The following is a 17,014-nucleotide window of genomic DNA, read 5'->3' as shown; positions in this document are numbered from 1 at the left end:
TCAAATAAAATCTCAGAAGTGCAAGAAAGAGAAAATTTCTACAGGCAGCAACTTTCTGAGCATACTCTTGAACACAATTGATGTCTCTATAAAAGAAGAGGCAACATAGCCACTTGTTCAGAGATCGAAGAGGCACCACTCTTCGAATTTCAAAAGCCAGATTTTCCTGAATAAAGTTCGTTGGCATTTTTCAGACGCAATCTCAGCTTTTTCGGATATCCCGTGCAACTTTGTCAAGGATCTCTGACAAAGTTGAAAACGCGTAAATCTTACTGTTCTAATTACACCGCAGTTGCTGACAAGAGTAAAGGCACATCACTACTACTTGCTATTGCAAAATCTTTATATATGTCGACCTTCGTTCTCCAGAATAAGGCAGACTTGTAAGAATACCTAACTCTTCTTCATCTCCGAAAATGCATATTCAACAAAGCATCTCGAAATACCCAGTTTTCTTCCTCTCCGAGAACACCTCTTCAAAACCAGTCACACCACAGCAAAATTGTCTCATATCATCAAGGACGAGAGCAAGAGTATCTCATATCATATAATCTCCCTGTCCTTTCCTTTTTCCTTGTTCTTACTTGCAAAGATAAGGATAAAGAAAGCAATATGTCGGAACCTCCACTCAAACTTTCGGTAAGGAACCGACTTCCTGGAACCTTTCCTGATTGCTTACCTATAATTGCTCTCGAGTACTCATCTTCAACTGTTGATGAAGCTGGGTCTCAAGTCATCAACGCCGCAGAATAATTGGCCCGTTGTTGACTTTTTACACTGAGGCTGCCACGCATTGATGAGTCACCAAGAAGTCAAGAACCATTCAAATGCAAGGTTTGCATTTCACTCCTGCATCAGAGGACAAATACTATAAGAGAAGATGTCAAACCTGCATAGGGAAGATACCAATTCTGCAAGGGGAACATATAAGGCAAGTGAAAATGATACATTGAAATATGTGGAGACAAGTACAACAAAACACGTGCTAGTTCATCCCCGACAAAGCCTAAGATCACTTGTCACATAGAGCTCCTCATGGTCCAATTTCATTCAAAATCAAGCCTAGACGACCCTTGAAGAAATCACAAGTCCGATTCAAGATCAAGTGTCCACCACCCTTGAATCAAATTCAGCTCCAGATAAAAGAAGTAAATTAAGACCTTTGGAGGAAATCAGAAGATCTTCCAGCCCAGTTCAAGAACAAGCCTGTGGAAAGTTAACAACAAGTAAAGCATCTATTTCGGCAACTCTTCTCGCTAAGAGACTAAAGCAGAATGATTAACTATCAGCCTAAATGATTTGAAATTAGGGGGAGATACTCATTAGGAGGAGCATCCAAAACAAATCAAGACTTTAACGAGTCAATCGAAGACTTGTGGCCATCCAAAGGGAAGTGTTGTAAAGGTGACTAGATGGCTGGCCATTAATCACTATGTTGCTCGTGATTTGCTTCTATAAAAGCAAGTCTTATGGAACACAACACATAAGGATGAAAAAATAAGTTCACAGAAGAGGAAGAGAGAAAAAAGAGGAAGAGAGAAAAGAGAGGAAGAGATAAAATAGAGGAAGATGAGAGGAGATAATAGAGAGAGTTACTTTTGTACTCCTATTATTCTAAATTATAATGAAAGCACCACCGCTGCCCCGAAGACGTACTCCAGTCACACTGACTGTAGAGGAACCTTGTAAATTTTATGTCTTGTTTTATTTATTCCACTGCACACACCATCGATTTTACAACAAAGTCAAAGTATTAAAAAAAAATCTCGTTTGAAAAATCTATTGTGATTATCGTTTTTGACTTAGAATTGCCCATAAAAAACAATTAATTTAAGAAGTTTGAAAAAACTGAAATGTCACAATATTTTTTTTTATATGTTAAAGTGATGGAAAAAAAAAAAAACTTTTACGCATCCACCAAGTTTGACTACTATTTTTTAAATGATACAAAGAAAGATGCCTGTTGCCGTAGTCTTTTCGCATCTGAAGAAAATGGGATGTGAACTAGTGGGCTTAAATTCTTTGTTTGGGGTTCAGATTATATTGGTTTTTATTTTTAGGAAAGGATCCAGAGAGGATTCTTTCCATCAAGTCCACCAAGACACATAATTCGAACATTTGAAATTTGATTCAACGGCTAAAGTTATTATAATTTTTAAAGTGGGTCTCTGTTTGTAGTCGTTTGATTAAATTTCAAAGACCCGGATTGTGTGCCTTGGTGAACTTGGTGGAAAGGATCATTTCCCTTGATTCACATTGGTTTTATGAGTAACGCTACACTTACTATATTTATATTATATTTTTAATGTAAGTATGACTAACCAATACACATGTATCTCGTCTTTATTAGAAAGTGATATAAATATTGTATGAAAAATGTGGTAAAAATAACATTTTTGTAGTTTTATCTGAGTGTGGGGGCATGTGCCCAATCTTGCCTTAGCTATGAAAGATTTTTTAGTGTGTCGGGAATAAATGGTGGGCTAAGTGTAATAATATAACTAATTGAAATTTCTCGGAGGAGGGTTTGGTGGGTGACGTGGCAGAGAGATAAGGTGGGTTCTTAGAGTTACCATCTCTTCTATAGTCACTCTCGCACTAGCCGAGCTCGTGGTTTTTTAATTTCTTGAAGGAGGTTGTAGCTTGTGAGAACGCTCCTTAAGTTCTTTGAGGAGGATCTACCTTGTGAAAGTGCTCTTTGATTTAAATTTAAATTTAGCTCGTTGTGACTAGGAAGCCATCGGTTTCACTTGGTGAGTCGAGAATGCATGACTTTTTATTTATCCGATGAACTGTTATGATTGATATAGCCCATGCCAGATTAATGGTATTTTAGGCTGGAATGAGGATCCTCTCCGGATCCTCTTATTCTCAAATCATGTTCGTTCATCGTATATCGTGCAGTCGGTTTTTGTCATGTTACTATTCATATTTAATTTTAAATAAAAGTATTTAAAATGATTTGTACGATGAATGGACATGATTTGAGGAACTCTAAGATCATCACAACGAAAATCCAGAGAGGATCCTCATTCTTTAGGTTGAACCAATGAACTTATTTGAAGTGACTCATTTTGTACTAGAAAAGCCTCTGCATGAACAAAGGATTCATTTTACCTCCTTACCTAGCTACTCTAGATTAGGGGGTAGGTTTAGGTGGGGAAGTTCTATAACATTTCCATACTTTGTGCCTGAAGTATTTCACTTAATTTTCTTTGCAGTATTGGGATTTGGTGATATTTATTATGTACTTTTAGGATCCGAGACTCCATTACTTGATTCTTCACGTAATCTTGTTAGTTATAGGTGCTTTTCTTCTAGTATTCAAGGCTCTAAGAACACATCTCTTTTAATTAATGTGGCTACACATAATATTTTGAATTTAGTGAATATAAGATTCGAGTGAATGGAAAAGAAAAAAAAAAAAGATCAATTCCACTTTGAAGAAACACAATATAAAAATAGACCTGTTTATAAAATTTATTATATAGATGAAAATCAAGAACAAGAAAATTCAAAGTCAAAACTATTAAAAAAAGAGATATTTTCTCGTTCGAAAAACGTATTGTGATTATTCTTTTTTACTATAAACGTTAAAATCGCCCATTACGATATATAGAAAACAATCGATTTGAAAAGTTTGAAAAAATTGAAATGTCACAATTTTTTTTTAGTCTGTGAAAGTGATGGAAAAGAAAGAATATCTTTTACATATCCACCAAGTTTCTATTTTTGAAATGATACAAAGAAAGATGTCTCTGTTCACAAAAGAAGTGTTTCCCTTTTAATCAATTTTTATAAGGGTAATGCAATGACGTGTCACTAATAGAAAGTAAACACGTTAATTAATACTTAAGTAATAATCTAATCATCAACAACTACATCATTTTGTTTATAAAATTTAATTTAAAATTTTAATCTCTCTAGTATTACTCTTTTTATAATCACTAAAGTTGCAATATCCTACATGATAATTTCAAACGATCAGTAGGTGGTAATGCAATATCCTACAAGATAATTGTGGTTAGGTACCATCTAGCCAGAAAACTTAACTTTTATGTGTTTTTTGTGTGGCTAGTTTTTCTGTTCTTGTTGGTTGCTGCCATAGTCTTTTGACTCTTTTCGCACCTATCACTACTTGAAAAACTGGGAGTGAACTGGTGGGCTTATATTCATTGCGGTGGGCTGAGTATATTGGTTTTATAAGTAATGCTATACTTACCATATTTATATTACATTTTTTATGGTAGTATCACAAACTAATACATGTAAGTCTTATTTTTATTAAAAATAATACAAATATGATATAATAAAAATAACATTTTTGTAGTTTTATTTGAGTATGGGGGCATGTACCCAGTCTTGCCTTATAGCTAGGGGAGGTCTTTTAGTGTGTTGAAAAGAAACGTTGCACTAAGTGTAATACTATGACTAATCGAATTTTTTATCTTAAAGTTCTAACCAATTGTATTATAAAAATTAGTGTAGCCATGTTGCTAGTATTGAGAAATTTCTCCCAGCGACAAAATAGACAGAGTACGTAAGCAATGATGTAGGGGAGGGCAATATAATGTATTAAGTTTAATATATATATGCAATCAAATCCTTTTGCGGTACACTTTTTTTGGATTTTGCAGTTTAATACGTAGTTCAAATCAAGCATTTGTATCTAATAGAAGAACATCACTATATTTACGTGTGGTTGATGTGCAAAGAAAGTAGAAAGTAGAAACCAAAAAGAGTGAAAGAACAACCGAGAAAGATGAAGAAAGTGGAACTAGTGTTCATCCCATCACCAGGAGCAGGCCACCTTGTATCAACGCTGCAATTCACAAAGCGTTTGATCGATCGCGACGACAGAGTTTCGATCACCATTCTTGCCATCCAGTCATCCTTCCCAACCACTCTAAGTTCATACGCAAAATCAATTGCAGCCTCAGAACCCCGTATCCGATTCATAGATGTCCCACAACCTCAAGATCGACCTCCGCAAGAGATGTACAAGTCACCAGCAAAGTTCTTCTCTCTTTACATTGAGAGTCACGTCCCCAGTGTCAAGAAAATTATCACCAACCTCGTCCCCTCTAGTGCTAATAGTTCAGATTCGATTCGTGTTGCTGCTTTGGTAGTTGATTTCTTCTGTGTGTCCATGATTGATGTGGCCAAAGAACTCAATATTCCTTCTTATCTTTTCCTGACAAGCAATGCAGGATATCTAGCTTTCATGCTCCACCTTCCAATTGTTCATGAAAAAAACCAGATTGCTGTTGAAGAATCCGATCCCGAATGGTCAATCCCAGGTATGTTCGTGAAAATCACAAGTTCTTTTGGATGCGTTTAACATAAATTTTTTAAGTGTTTCTGAGACATAAAAGCTATTTCTAGAGAAGCACATGCAAGTGCATGCAAGTGGTTTCTTCACAAAGCATTTAAAGCCCCTTTTGAGGAAGCAATTGACTTTATAATAAACAAAAATCAACGTGTCATATGAAATCATTTCTAGCATAGGTGCTTACGAGTAAAAGTGCTTTGCAGAAGAAATTTCACTATATCAAACGAGTATAATGCTATATCCCCCCAAAAAGACAAACATGTCCAATGTTTAAAGACGCGTTGTAACAACATACTTTTAGACTTCATTGCAGTTGAAAAGTTTTGATTTCTTGGAGTTGGATTCTTACACTGAAAATTTTCGACACTTAGGTATTGTCCACCCGGTTCCTCCTAGAGTTTTGCCAGTGGCTTTGACAGAAGGTAGCCGCTCCGCTTACATCAAGTTGGCTTCAAGATTTAGAGAGACTAGAGGCATTATAGTAAACACATTTGTAGAGTTAGAGACACACGCTATCACATTGTTTTCCACTGACGACGGAATCCCTCCGGTGTACCCAGTTGGGCCAGTGATCGACCTGGATGACGGTCAGGCACATTCCAATCTAGACCAGGCACAGCGCGACAGGATCATCAATTGGCTTGATGACCAGCCTCAGAAATCTGTTGTGTTTTTGTGTTTTGGTAGCATGGGAAGCTTTAGGGCAGAGCAAGTGAAGGAAATAGCTTTAGGGCTTGAACAGAGCGGGCAGAGGTTTTTATGGTCCCTGCGCATGCCGTCACCCAAGAGCACAGTCCCAAGTGATTGCTCGAATCTTGAAGAAGTTTTGCCAGATGGGTTCTTGGAGAGGACCAATGGCAAGAAAGGGTTGATATGTGGGTGGGCCCCACAGGTGGAGGTCCTGGCCCACAGTGCGACCGGAGGGTTCTTGTCACACTGCGGGTGGAACTCGATCTTAGAGAGCTTGTGGCATGGCGTCCCTATTGCGACGTGGCCCATGTATGCAGAGCAGCAGCTCAATGCTTTTAGGATGGTGAGGGAGTTGGGGATGGCGTTGGAGATGAGGCTGGATTACAAGAGAGGCAGCGCTGACGTGGTGGGGGCGGACGAGATTGAGAGGGCTGTGGTTGGTGTGATGGAGAAGGATAGTGAGGTGAGGAAGAAGTTGGAAGAGATGGGAAAGATGGCTAGAAAAGCCGTGAAGGATGGGGGGTCTTCATTTGGTTCTGTTGGGAGATTTATTGAGGATGTGATTGGTGAGAGTTGGGGTTTTAAGTAGTATGGGTTGCTAATTTTGTAAGTAAGAACTCTTGAATGTACTAATATCTCCATGTTCTCTTATGATGTTTATGAATTTATCGGTTAGTAATTTATACGTTTTCCTTCTACAATGATAAATCAAACGAAATGAGTTTGTAAATTTCTTAGGGAAGAGGAACTTTGGAGTTTGTGACATTGAGTCCCCATGTTGTTGAGATTCTGAGTTTAAATCTCGCGGACAAGAGTAGTTGAATAAGATTTCTTATGGAACAAAGGAAATTGAGAAATATTGGAGTTGAATACCATGCTTAGATTAAAAGATTTTGGTTATCATATATTAATCAATGATATAAATGCATATACAAGGATAGATGAGAACCATATGAGAAAAGATCAAGAAACTTCCAGAGTTTTTACAAATTGACATCATTTCTTGCAGACCAAGAACATCAGTTTAATCATTTACTCATTTCTTGCTATCAAATCAACCATAACCTCACTACCCCAAATCAAACCTATTGATCTTCTCAAAGAAGAAACGAAACGAATCCAACCATCTCAGTAATGTCAATTATTTGCTAGTCACACGCTGTCGAAGCTCAATCCTCCGAGGTTCAACTAAATTGAAGAAACAATGACACATGTTTGGGTTACATGATGCAAATGAACAAATTCGGTATATCCTCTATATCGGTTTCATCATGCTTTAATAGAGATTCAAACAGATTCAACTCAATATTAACAAACTAATGAACTCTTTGCATTTGGATGATTAAGTTTAAAATGAGGATTAATATCGTTTTGTTTACGAGGATTTTTACTGAGTGAACAAAATAACATTTTCATTGTGGTGACTTTGATCCAACACAGTTGATTTCACTAATCCAGACCTATCTTCCTCTAAATTCTCTAAACCATACAATCCTAATGCAACCAAACTCGAATCTCATCAATGATGAGTTCGTTACCAATTTGTCCTCCAAGTGGGCTTATATGCATTGTGTGGGGCTGGGACTATATTGATTTTGATTCACTTATTAGTTTTATACATTAATTACTTTAACATTGAACAAAAGTTTATGGCCTTAAGTAGGTCCGCTAGTGAGAAAAATGAAAATAATAGTAGGTGAGCAATAATGTAGGGGAGGAGAAAATTTTCATTATGACGGGAACACGAGTGGTACATCACGTGTTTTTATGTAAGCAGTGGGAAATTTTATTTTTTTTAATTTATTAATTTTTTAACACACATATCTCACCATTTGTATAGTAACACGTGATGTACCACATCTTGTGCTGGTCATACTGAAAAATATCTCGTAGGGGAGGGCCATATAATATTAACACATGCAATCAACCCTTGTTTATTTATGTCGTTCAATTATGTATATTATTGTATTAATGCGTAATCAAATTAAACAGTATGATATAATTTCTCCGATGTGGTGGCATATGCCCACTCTTGGCCTTAGGTAGGTCCGTCAGTGAGAAAAAATTTCATTATAACAGGAACACGAGTGAGCAATAATGTAGGGGAGGAGAAAATTTTTATTATGACGGGAACACGGGTGGTATACTATGTGTTTTTATGTAAGTGGTGGGAAATTTTATTTTTGTTTAAGTTATTAATTTTTTAACACACATATCTCACCATTTGTATAGTGACACGTGATGTACCACATATTGTACTGGTCACATTGAAAAATATCTCGTAGGGGAGGGCTATATAATATTAACACATGCAATCAATCCTTGTTTATTTATGTCGTTCAATTATGTATATTATTGTGTTAATGCGTAATCAAATTAAACAGTATGATATAATTTCTCCGGTGTGGCGGCATATGCCCACTCTTGGCCCTAGGTAGGTCCGTCAATGAGAAAAAAATTTCATTATAACGGGAACACAGGTGAGCAATAAAGTAGGGGAGGAGAAAATTTTCATTATGAGGGGAACACGGATGGTACACCACATGTTTTTATATAAGTGGTGGGAATTTTTTTTTTTTTTAAGTTACTAAATTTTTAACACACATATCTCATCATTTGTATAGTGACACGTGATGCACCATATCTTGTGCTGGTCACATTGAAAAATATCTCGTAGGGGAGGGCCATATAATATTAACACATGCAATCAATCTTTGTTTATTTCTGTCATTCAATTATGTATATTATTGTATTAATGCGTAATCAAATTAAGCAGTATGATATAATTTCTCCGATGTGGCGGCATATGCCCACTCTTGGCCTTAGGTAGGTCAGTCAATGAGAAAAATGACAGTAATAGTACGTGAGCAATGATGCGGGGGAGCCATACACATGCAATCAATCCTATTTCTGTACTCTGTCTCCTTTTCACACTGTTTATGTTATTTGATTATGTATATTATTGTGTTTTAATGCGTATTTGAAATTAAGCACTATAATGTATACTGTAACATCACTATATTTATGTGTGTGATTGATGTGCAAGGAAAGTATAAACCAGAAAGAGCGAAAGAACAAGTTAGAAAGATGAAGAAAGTGGAACTAGTTTTCATCCCAGCACCAGGAGCAGGTCACCTTGTATCAGCACTGCAGTTCACAAAGCGTTTGATCGATCGCGATGACAGAATTTTGATCACCGTTCTTGCCATCCAGTCACCCCTCCGAACCACTCTAAGTTCATACACAGAATCGATTGCAGCCTCAGAACCCCGAATCCGAGTCATCGATGTCCAACAACCTCAAGATCATCAACCTCCACAAGAGACGTACCAGTCACCAGAAAAATTCATCACTCTTTACATTGAGGGTCACGTCCCCAATGTCAAGAAAATCATCACCAACCTCGTCTCCTCCAATGCTAATAGTATGGATTCGATTCGTGTTGCTGCTTTGGTGGTTGATTTCTTCTGTGTGTCCATGATTGATGTGGCCAAGGAACTCAATCTTCCTTCTTATCTTTTCATGACAAGCAATGCAGGATATCTAGCTCTCATGCTCCAACTTCCAATTCTTCATGAAAAAAACCAGGTTGCGGTTGAAGAATCCGATCCCGAATGGTTAATCCCAGGTATGTTTGTGACAATCACAGGCCCTTTTGAATGCGTTTAACAGAAAATGTTAAAAGTGTTTCTGAGCCAAAAAGACTCTTTCTAGAGAAGCACATACAAGCGGTTTCTTCTAAAAACATTTCCGAGTTCAAACCCCACCACCCCACCACACCACCCCACCCCCCCCCCCCCCCCCCCCCCCCCCCCCAACAAAAAGAAAAGAGAGAATGTTTTGAGTTGGTTTAGACTTTTAACCCTTTTAGTACAAACAAGACAAAAATGTTCAATGTTTAAAGACACGTTGTAACAACAAATTTTTAGACTTCATTCCAATTGAAAAGTTTTGATTTCTTGGAGTTGGATTCTAACGCTTTGAAATTTTTCGACAACTAGGTATTGTCCACCCGGTTCCTCCTAGAGTTTTGCCGATGGCTTTGAAAGACGGTAGCCGCTCTGCTTACATCAAGTTGGCTTCAAGATTTAGAGAAACTAGAGGCATTGTAGCAAACACATTTGTAGAGTTAGAGACACATGCTATCACATTGTTTTCCAATGACACCCGAATTCCCCCAGTGTACCCAGTTGGGCCAGTGATCGACCTGAATGACGATCAGGCACATTCCAACCTACACCAGGCACAGCGCGACAAGATCATCAAATGGCTTGATGACCAGCCTCAGAAATCTGTTGTGTTTTTGTGTTTTGGTAGCTTGGGAAGCTTTAGGGCAGAGCAAGTGAAGGAAATAGCTTTAGGGCTTGAACAAAGTGAGCAGAGGTTTTTATGGTCCCTGCGCATGCCGTCACCCAAAGGCACAGTCCCAAGTGATTGCTCAAATCTTGAAGAAGTTTTGCCAGATGGGTTCTTCGAGAGGACCAATGGGAAGAAAGGGTTGATATGTGGGTGGGCCCCACAGGTGGAGGTCCTGGCCCACAGTGCGACCGGAGGGTTCTTATCTCACTGTGGGTGGAACTCGATCTTGGAGAGCTTGTGGCATGGCGTCCCTATTGCGACATGGCCCATGTATGCAGAGCAGCAGCTCAATGCTTTTAGGATGGTGAGGGAGTTGGGGATGGCGTTGGAGATGAGGCTGGATTACAAGACAGGCAGCGCTGACATGGTGGGGGCGGACGAGATTGAGAGGGCTGTGGTTGGTGTGATGGAGAAGGATAGTGAGGTGAGGAAGAAGGTGGAAGAGATGGGAAAGATGGCTAGAAAAGCTGTGGAGGATGGGGGGTCTTCATTTGCTTCTGTTGGGAAATTTATTGAGGATGTGATTGGTGAGAATTTGGGTTTTAAGTAGTATGGGTTGCTAATTTTGTAATTATAAGAACTCATGAATGTACAAATTTTTCCATGTTCTTGTATTCTATTTATGAATTTATCGGCTAGTAATTTATATGTTTTCGTTCTACAATGATAAATCAAACGAAACTTGTTGTTCGAGAAGAGGGTTTTGGAGTTTGTGCGTGACATCAAGTCCTGACTTTGTTCGAGTAGGTTCTGAATTTAAATCTTCCAAATGAAAGTAGCTGACTAAGATTGCTTACTGAATAGACGGTTGAGAAAAAACTTGAGTTAAATACCATGCCTAGGTTGAAAGTTTTTTAGTACAAGGATAGATTGGAACCATATGAGAAACATATATCAAGAAGCTTCCAGTTTATCAAATTGACATCATTTCTTGCAGACCAAGAACTTCAGTTTATCATTTTCTCATTTTTAGCTATCAAATCAACGATAGCCTCACTCCACCAAATCAAACCTAGTGATCACCCCAAACAAGAAACGAAACGAAGCCTACTATCTCAGCAATGATTTTCCCAAACTGTAACCAAACAAATAAAATTGGTTTAGTTCGTTTCGGGTGAACCAGATTGCTGGTTTGGATTGGTTTGCGACTCATGGCAAGAATCGAAGTACGGGATTTACTGAATGACCTAGAATTTTGTTGAGTTGGAGGCCGAAGTTCGTAGGTTAGGTCCTATCCCATTCCTATGAGAGGTGAACGCAGCACTTGTTCTACAGGAGTTTCTTCCCGTGGCTAGAAAAACCATCTTTTAACAGCTCACTACATAATTGAACCAGGCCAACAGTCACCCCCCCCCCCCCCCCCCACCTCTGCAACTAAAACCCTATGCAAACGAAGTTTCAATCTTACCGTTAACATTTTTAGCTAAGCACCTTGGTTGTATTCAAGGTTGAGACTTGTTCGACGCTTCAAAACATACTCCAAAATCAAGTTTATATGCAGTAACATCAATTATTTGCTAGTAATCACACTGTTGAAACTTAATCATCTGCGGTTTGAACTAGATTGAAGAAAAACTGACACATGTTTGGGTTACATGATGCAAACGAACAAATGCGGTATATCCTGTATACGGTTACATCATGCTTTAAGAGAGATGCAAACAGACTCAACTCAATACTAAGTTACTAACAAACAAACTCTTTACACTTGGATTTGGATGATTGAGTTTAAAATGAGGATTAAAATCGTTTTGTCAATGAGGATTTTTATGGAGTGAACGAAATAACATTTTCATGGTGACTTTGATCCAACACAGTTGATTTCCCGACCTATCTTGCTCTAAATTCACTAAACCATACAACCCTTGAGCAACCAAATTCGACCAGATGCGCTCTGTTAGCACCTTTATGAAGTTCACACAGCAACACAAAACTTCTCAAAACTAGTGGTATACTTACAAACACGAAGACAACACGACTAATAAGGTTGATTCAACTCCAAGACATCAAAATTCCTTGACTAGAGCACAGAAATTCAAAAACCATACCGACAATCTTGATCGAAAAAACACTTGCAAAGCATCCAGTTTCATGGAAAATGTAACTCTATTCTCCAAGAATGCAAATTCTACAAGCACCAATAAGTGAACACAGCTAACACAGAATCAAGACTCAAATTTCACAATTTACAACATCAAAGTTCAAACCTTTTCACAAAAATCATACGAATTGCCCTCTCAATCACACAAAATATCATCTACATTACGAAAAAAGCAACAGAGAAACAAAATTCAGCCTACATTGTCCAAATTCGACAGCAAGAAAACAAGAAAAGCTCCGATTTTTATCAAACACGACAACTATTACATCAAATTTACGGGAAAAAAACACAAATTATAGTCATATTATTACTGTACCATGAAAATCGAGAGTTTATGATCACTGTCGGCTACTATCGTAATCGACGACCTCGGAATCCGCGAGCGATCTGGAGTGCTGGACGATGGACCGTCCGATCGAGTTGATCCACTCCTCCTTCTCCTTCTCCGAATCGGCGATGAAGTACATCGTATCATGATTAGTGGTGGAGAGCTCGAAGGCGCAGGGCTTGTGCACCACGTCCTCGGCGCCCTTAACCGTCAGGCACGTGCCGACCGAGATCACGCCGCGCGGCGTCGACGAACGGGTCACGTAACTGTCCTTGAACCAGAACAGCTTCCCCTGTTTCAAGACGAACCAGCGGCGCCGCCACGTCTTGATGTACTCGCCTTGTTTGGTTAGCCAAGTGGCGCGTTCAGGGTTGGACCAGAACTCGATTCCGGTGTAATCTTCCGGGCTCGGGTCTTGGCCCGTAGCCGCCCGCCATAGGCCCTCCATTTTTTTTGCTTGGGCGGCGCGTGAGGTGGGTTTGTGTGGGCGGAGTTGAGGTTTTGGTCGGAAGTGAGACCGCGGAAGGAGAGATAGGTTTTATGTTTTTCTGTCCGGAAACAGAAACCGGTATTTTGCTTGTTTAATTTCGCTAATCGAGACGGCCGGTTGATATCAAACGCTGTTATGTCCCGTTGTGATCGCGATTCAATATGCTTAGGTGGCTTTGAAGCTGTGTACGTGGTATTACGTGTGCTACTAGAAAGTTCACATGTTACAAGATCACTAATCTACAATAAATGAATCGAAGGGGTATTGTTTAAATCAGGAACACAGTAAGTTAAAGATGAAGATCTAATTACTAGAATGATCGATTACTTTCACTCATAATCTAAATCCTTTATTTTAGTAATGCAAGGTTTTGACACACATTAATGCATAAATGAATTTTATTGTGAGTACACTATACACGTGAAGATAAGAGTAAATGAGAGCATTGACCCCTTGTAACACAATAGAAGGTTTGATTCATGAAATTAACAGTTCTTTAAAGTTGGTATATGAGTTACGACTACTATTACAGTTTAGAGATATTTTTGTTGACTTGTAAGTGAGAGGTTTCAGATGTTGAGTTCAATGCCTAATTAATGTTGACATGTTGTGTGGCTTAGCTCAATCTTCTCTTCTCTTAGAGTAGAACAGCCTCTACCCCGCTAAGGTAGAATATCATTTAACGTGCTTAATTTTTACATACAAGTTGGCAATAAAACTGATGTTCTATATTTTGCCAAATGAACTGTTATTAGCATTCCAAAATTCACATAATACATTCCTCCCAAGTGTAATTTTCTTACTAATTATAAAAAGTTTGGAGTGCAAAATGAGACTTTTGGAGTGTCAATAACAATTCTCTCTGTCAAATTTAGTTGTCAATTTCACTGGACTTCTAATTCAAGGACCAAAACAACAATATAGTCACAATTCAAGACCAATACTCCAATTTTCTTTTATAAAAGTGAATAGTTTCAATAATAATGTAATAAGTCTCATTCTCATGGTTGTTGAACTTCTAGAATTTTGGTTTTTTCTTTGTGGAAATTCAGGGAAACGAAGGGGATTTGAGAGAAAGAAGCTTCAAGAAGGAGAGACTTGATGGTGATGGGGAGTAGTAATGTGCATTAGTGTAATAGTATTAGTAGATTTGGCCTAACCTTTTCATTTCAAGTTTTGTGCGTATTCAATGTTTAGGTGGAATGAGTCCAATGCATGTTTCTTAATTTTTGTAAATCTTTATGTTTGTTATATTCATAGAATACAATCGATATATTTTTCTGACAGTTTTCTTTATTTGCAACGACTTTATCAAAAAACAGATAATAACACATTATAAACGCTATCAAAAACAAATAATAGCACTAAAGAAATGCTATCTAATGTACATATGATAGCAAGTCAGAAATGTTATCTTTTCATCTATAATAGCATTTCTAAAACGCTATGATAGAATAGTTTTCAATAACGTTACAAAAACGCTATAAAAAAAACGTGCAGCTAGCATAATGTGGGGTGTCATAACATTTTTGACAAGCCAGAAATGAGCTATCTACTTGTATTTAAACAACTTAGTTTGCTTGAATGAGATGAGAATAAAAAAAAAAAAAAAAACTTAATTTGCTAAGAAAAGAGCTACCTTTGCCACGGGTATTCTAGAGATGAAGCATAACCATGGAACTAACAAACCAAATCTTCTGGATTTAAAAAAAAAAAAAAAAAAACCAAATCTACCTCCCAGGAAGATCCTCTACCCTCCTATTCTCATCCCCTTTCATTTCCTCCTCTCACACATTATCTTTTATTTTATTATCTTTAAAAAAATCAACATAAGATGTTGACGTGACTTAACCGTAACTGTTCAAATAGGAGGACATAAAAGGGTAGAGAGATTAGGAGGGTAGAGAATCCTCCTCCCCCATCACTACTAGGAAATTGTTGCAGCTCAGTGATGTTGAATAAAATATGAGTTAATTTTGACAAAGAAAAAAAAAAAGAATTTTAACTAAAAGCCTGCAGTACTTTTAACGAAAAATCATATTTTTACACTAAAAAGTCAATCCTGTTACTATTTACTTTACCCTTTATTTTGTCTTTATCATTAAAACTCAAAGTTTTCAAACCTTTTTTATTAGTTTTCCAAAAAAAAAAAAAAAAAGACAAATTTTCAAATACTAAAAAAGAATTAATGTGGCAAGACCAGATGAGTCCTTGATAAATCTTTGAAGTTCAAATGGAACAGCCTTATCTTCAGTGCCAAGGCGAATGTGAACAGATATCTGGACTGGGCCCGCAGCATTCAAGAGCTCCTGCCGACCAACACCGCGGTGGATTATTGACAAGTGAAATCCAAAAAAGCAAAAAAAAAAAAAAAAAAACCAACGACGTAAGGATTTTAACTTTATAAGAACGAGTGGTTCTCATGTGTTGTAGATTTGTAATGCGCTTTTATTTCTACAGAAGTCATCACCTTTTAAGTCTACATGGTGAACTGGCAGAGGAAAATGCATTAACATTTTCATGCTATCTGCCTTGATGACAATATTCATGAGTATTGAGATTTTATAGAAATAGATAATGAAATGGGTGAGAAAATAACAAAGAATGTTCATCCTTTTTCAATTAGGAGCAATCCAAAACAGAACTAAAAAGAACCCATCTTTCAATGTTAGCTCTTTGACACCATTGAAAAAAAATTACAATAAAATTTTGAAAATCGTTACTTATCATTCTTCAGAAGCATCTTTATGATTTCTAGGCATATTTAAAAAAAAATAAAAAAAAAGTAGAAATATGAATCCAAACAACCTCCAATGGATACGCTAATATGATCGTTAGCCAACCATTAAAGACTTCCAAAGATTATAAAAAAGTGGTGTCTCTGTTACATGCTTCTCTTAGACCCCCACCCCACGGCGGGTGAGAAAAAGGAAGGCAAAAATCAAAATTTGCCTCTGCCTTGGGTTACTGAAAGTTTAAACTAAAATATTGTCTTAATTTGAAATCCGTCAAGGGCTATAGCTATCCCCTAAACTACCATGTCACCCAAAATTCTTTTATCAGCAACCTAGAAAAGCATTAAACCACCACCATTCCAATAAATCTCACACAAAACCCAAGAAAGAACAATGCAAAGAATAATAGAAAAATATTGAAAGACATGATTTACCTGAATGTTCACAATGAAGAAGAATTCTCGCCAATCATGCGCCGCATATTTCTACATAACAAAAAAATTGCAAAAAATATGAGTCACATTTTAATCACCATTTCTAACTATTCAATAAAGGATCAAACAACATATAACAAATTTGAGAAAAAAAGGGAACTAAATTTAAGTTGAGTAGGGTAAATAATTGAAGTGACCTTGAGACATTTAAGGTAAGATTTTTGTGTAGTGTTGAGCCATATAGCAGGAACAATTGATATGCAACACATTTAGCCCGTGCGTTGTTGCGGGAATGTCAAATGGATCATAAATATTGTAAGTGTTAAAATAAGGGAAACTTCTGAACAAACTATCAGTTGGCATGAAAGTTCCTTATAGGAAGGAATTGTTATGATGCGGCTACTATTGAGATGATTGTGAAACTGATCAACTAGATATATTTAAGCATTGATAAAATGAGGATTACATCTATGATTGCCATGCTAATTTTTACTATGATTTTTCTCATAACCTTAAGTTAGGGCCAAGAATTTCGACTCACCATC

The 17,014-nt window shown here is 37.3% G+C and overlaps 3 protein-coding genes across 3 annotated transcripts; 2 read left to right on the top strand and 1 right to left on the bottom strand.

Annotated features, from left to right (window-relative positions):
• Positions 1-4,642: 4,642 nt before the first annotated feature.
• Positions 4,643-6,611, top strand: LOC137743873 (UDP-glycosyltransferase 71K2-like). The gene is made up of 2 exons (XM_068483807.1): positions 4,643-5,300; positions 5,704-6,611. The coding sequence occupies exons 1-2, from the start codon at positions 4,763-4,765 to the stop codon at positions 6,609-6,611; spliced, it is 1,446 nt and encodes a 481-aa protein (XP_068339908.1). The 5' UTR covers positions 4,643-4,762.
• A 2,468-nt stretch (positions 6,612-9,079) lies between these two features.
• On the top strand, positions 9,080-11,212 carry LOC137741306 (UDP-glycosyltransferase 71K1-like). Its single transcript, XM_068481028.1, has 2 exons — positions 9,080-9,650; positions 10,024-11,212. The coding sequence occupies exons 1-2, from the start codon at positions 9,110-9,112 to the stop codon at positions 10,929-10,931; spliced, it is 1,449 nt and encodes a 482-aa protein (XP_068337129.1). The 5' UTR covers positions 9,080-9,109; the 3' UTR covers positions 10,932-11,212.
• Positions 11,213-12,543: 1,331 nt separating this feature from the next.
• LOC137743455 (pleckstrin homology domain-containing protein 1-like) lies at positions 12,544-13,486 on the bottom strand. Its single transcript, XM_068483347.1, has one exon. It carries the CDS (start codon positions 13,256-13,258, stop codon positions 12,821-12,823), a length of 438 nt encoding a protein of 145 aa, XP_068339448.1. The 5' UTR covers positions 13,259-13,486; the 3' UTR covers positions 12,544-12,820.
• Positions 13,487-17,014: the final 3,528 nt, after the last annotated feature.

Source organism: Pyrus communis, chromosome 8 (assembly GCF_963583255.1).
Source record: "Pyrus communis chromosome 8, drPyrComm1.1, whole genome shotgun sequence".
Classification (NCBI taxonomy): Eukaryota; Viridiplantae; Streptophyta; class Magnoliopsida; order Rosales; family Rosaceae; genus Pyrus; species Pyrus communis.
Note: the sequence above shows the minus strand (reverse complement) of the source record. Positions and strands in the feature narration are given on the sequence as shown.

Coding starts and splice junctions, on each gene's coding strand:
- LOC137743873 (XM_068483807.1), top strand. CDS start 4,763: ATGAAGAAAGTGGAACTAGTGTTCATCCCATCACCAGGAGCAGGCCAC. Junction 5,301..5,703: donor TCCCGAATGGTCAATCCCAG/GTATGTTCGTGA, acceptor TTCGACACTTAG/GTATTGTCCACCCGGTTCCT.
- LOC137741306 (XM_068481028.1), top strand. CDS start 9,110: ATGAAGAAAGTGGAACTAGTTTTCATCCCAGCACCAGGAGCAGGTCAC. Junction 9,651..10,023: donor TCCCGAATGGTTAATCCCAG/GTATGTTTGTGA, acceptor TTCGACAACTAG/GTATTGTCCACCCGGTTCCT.
- LOC137743455 (XM_068483347.1), bottom strand. CDS start 13,258: ATGGAGGGCCTATGGCGGGCGGCTACGGGCCAAGACCCGAGCCCGGAA.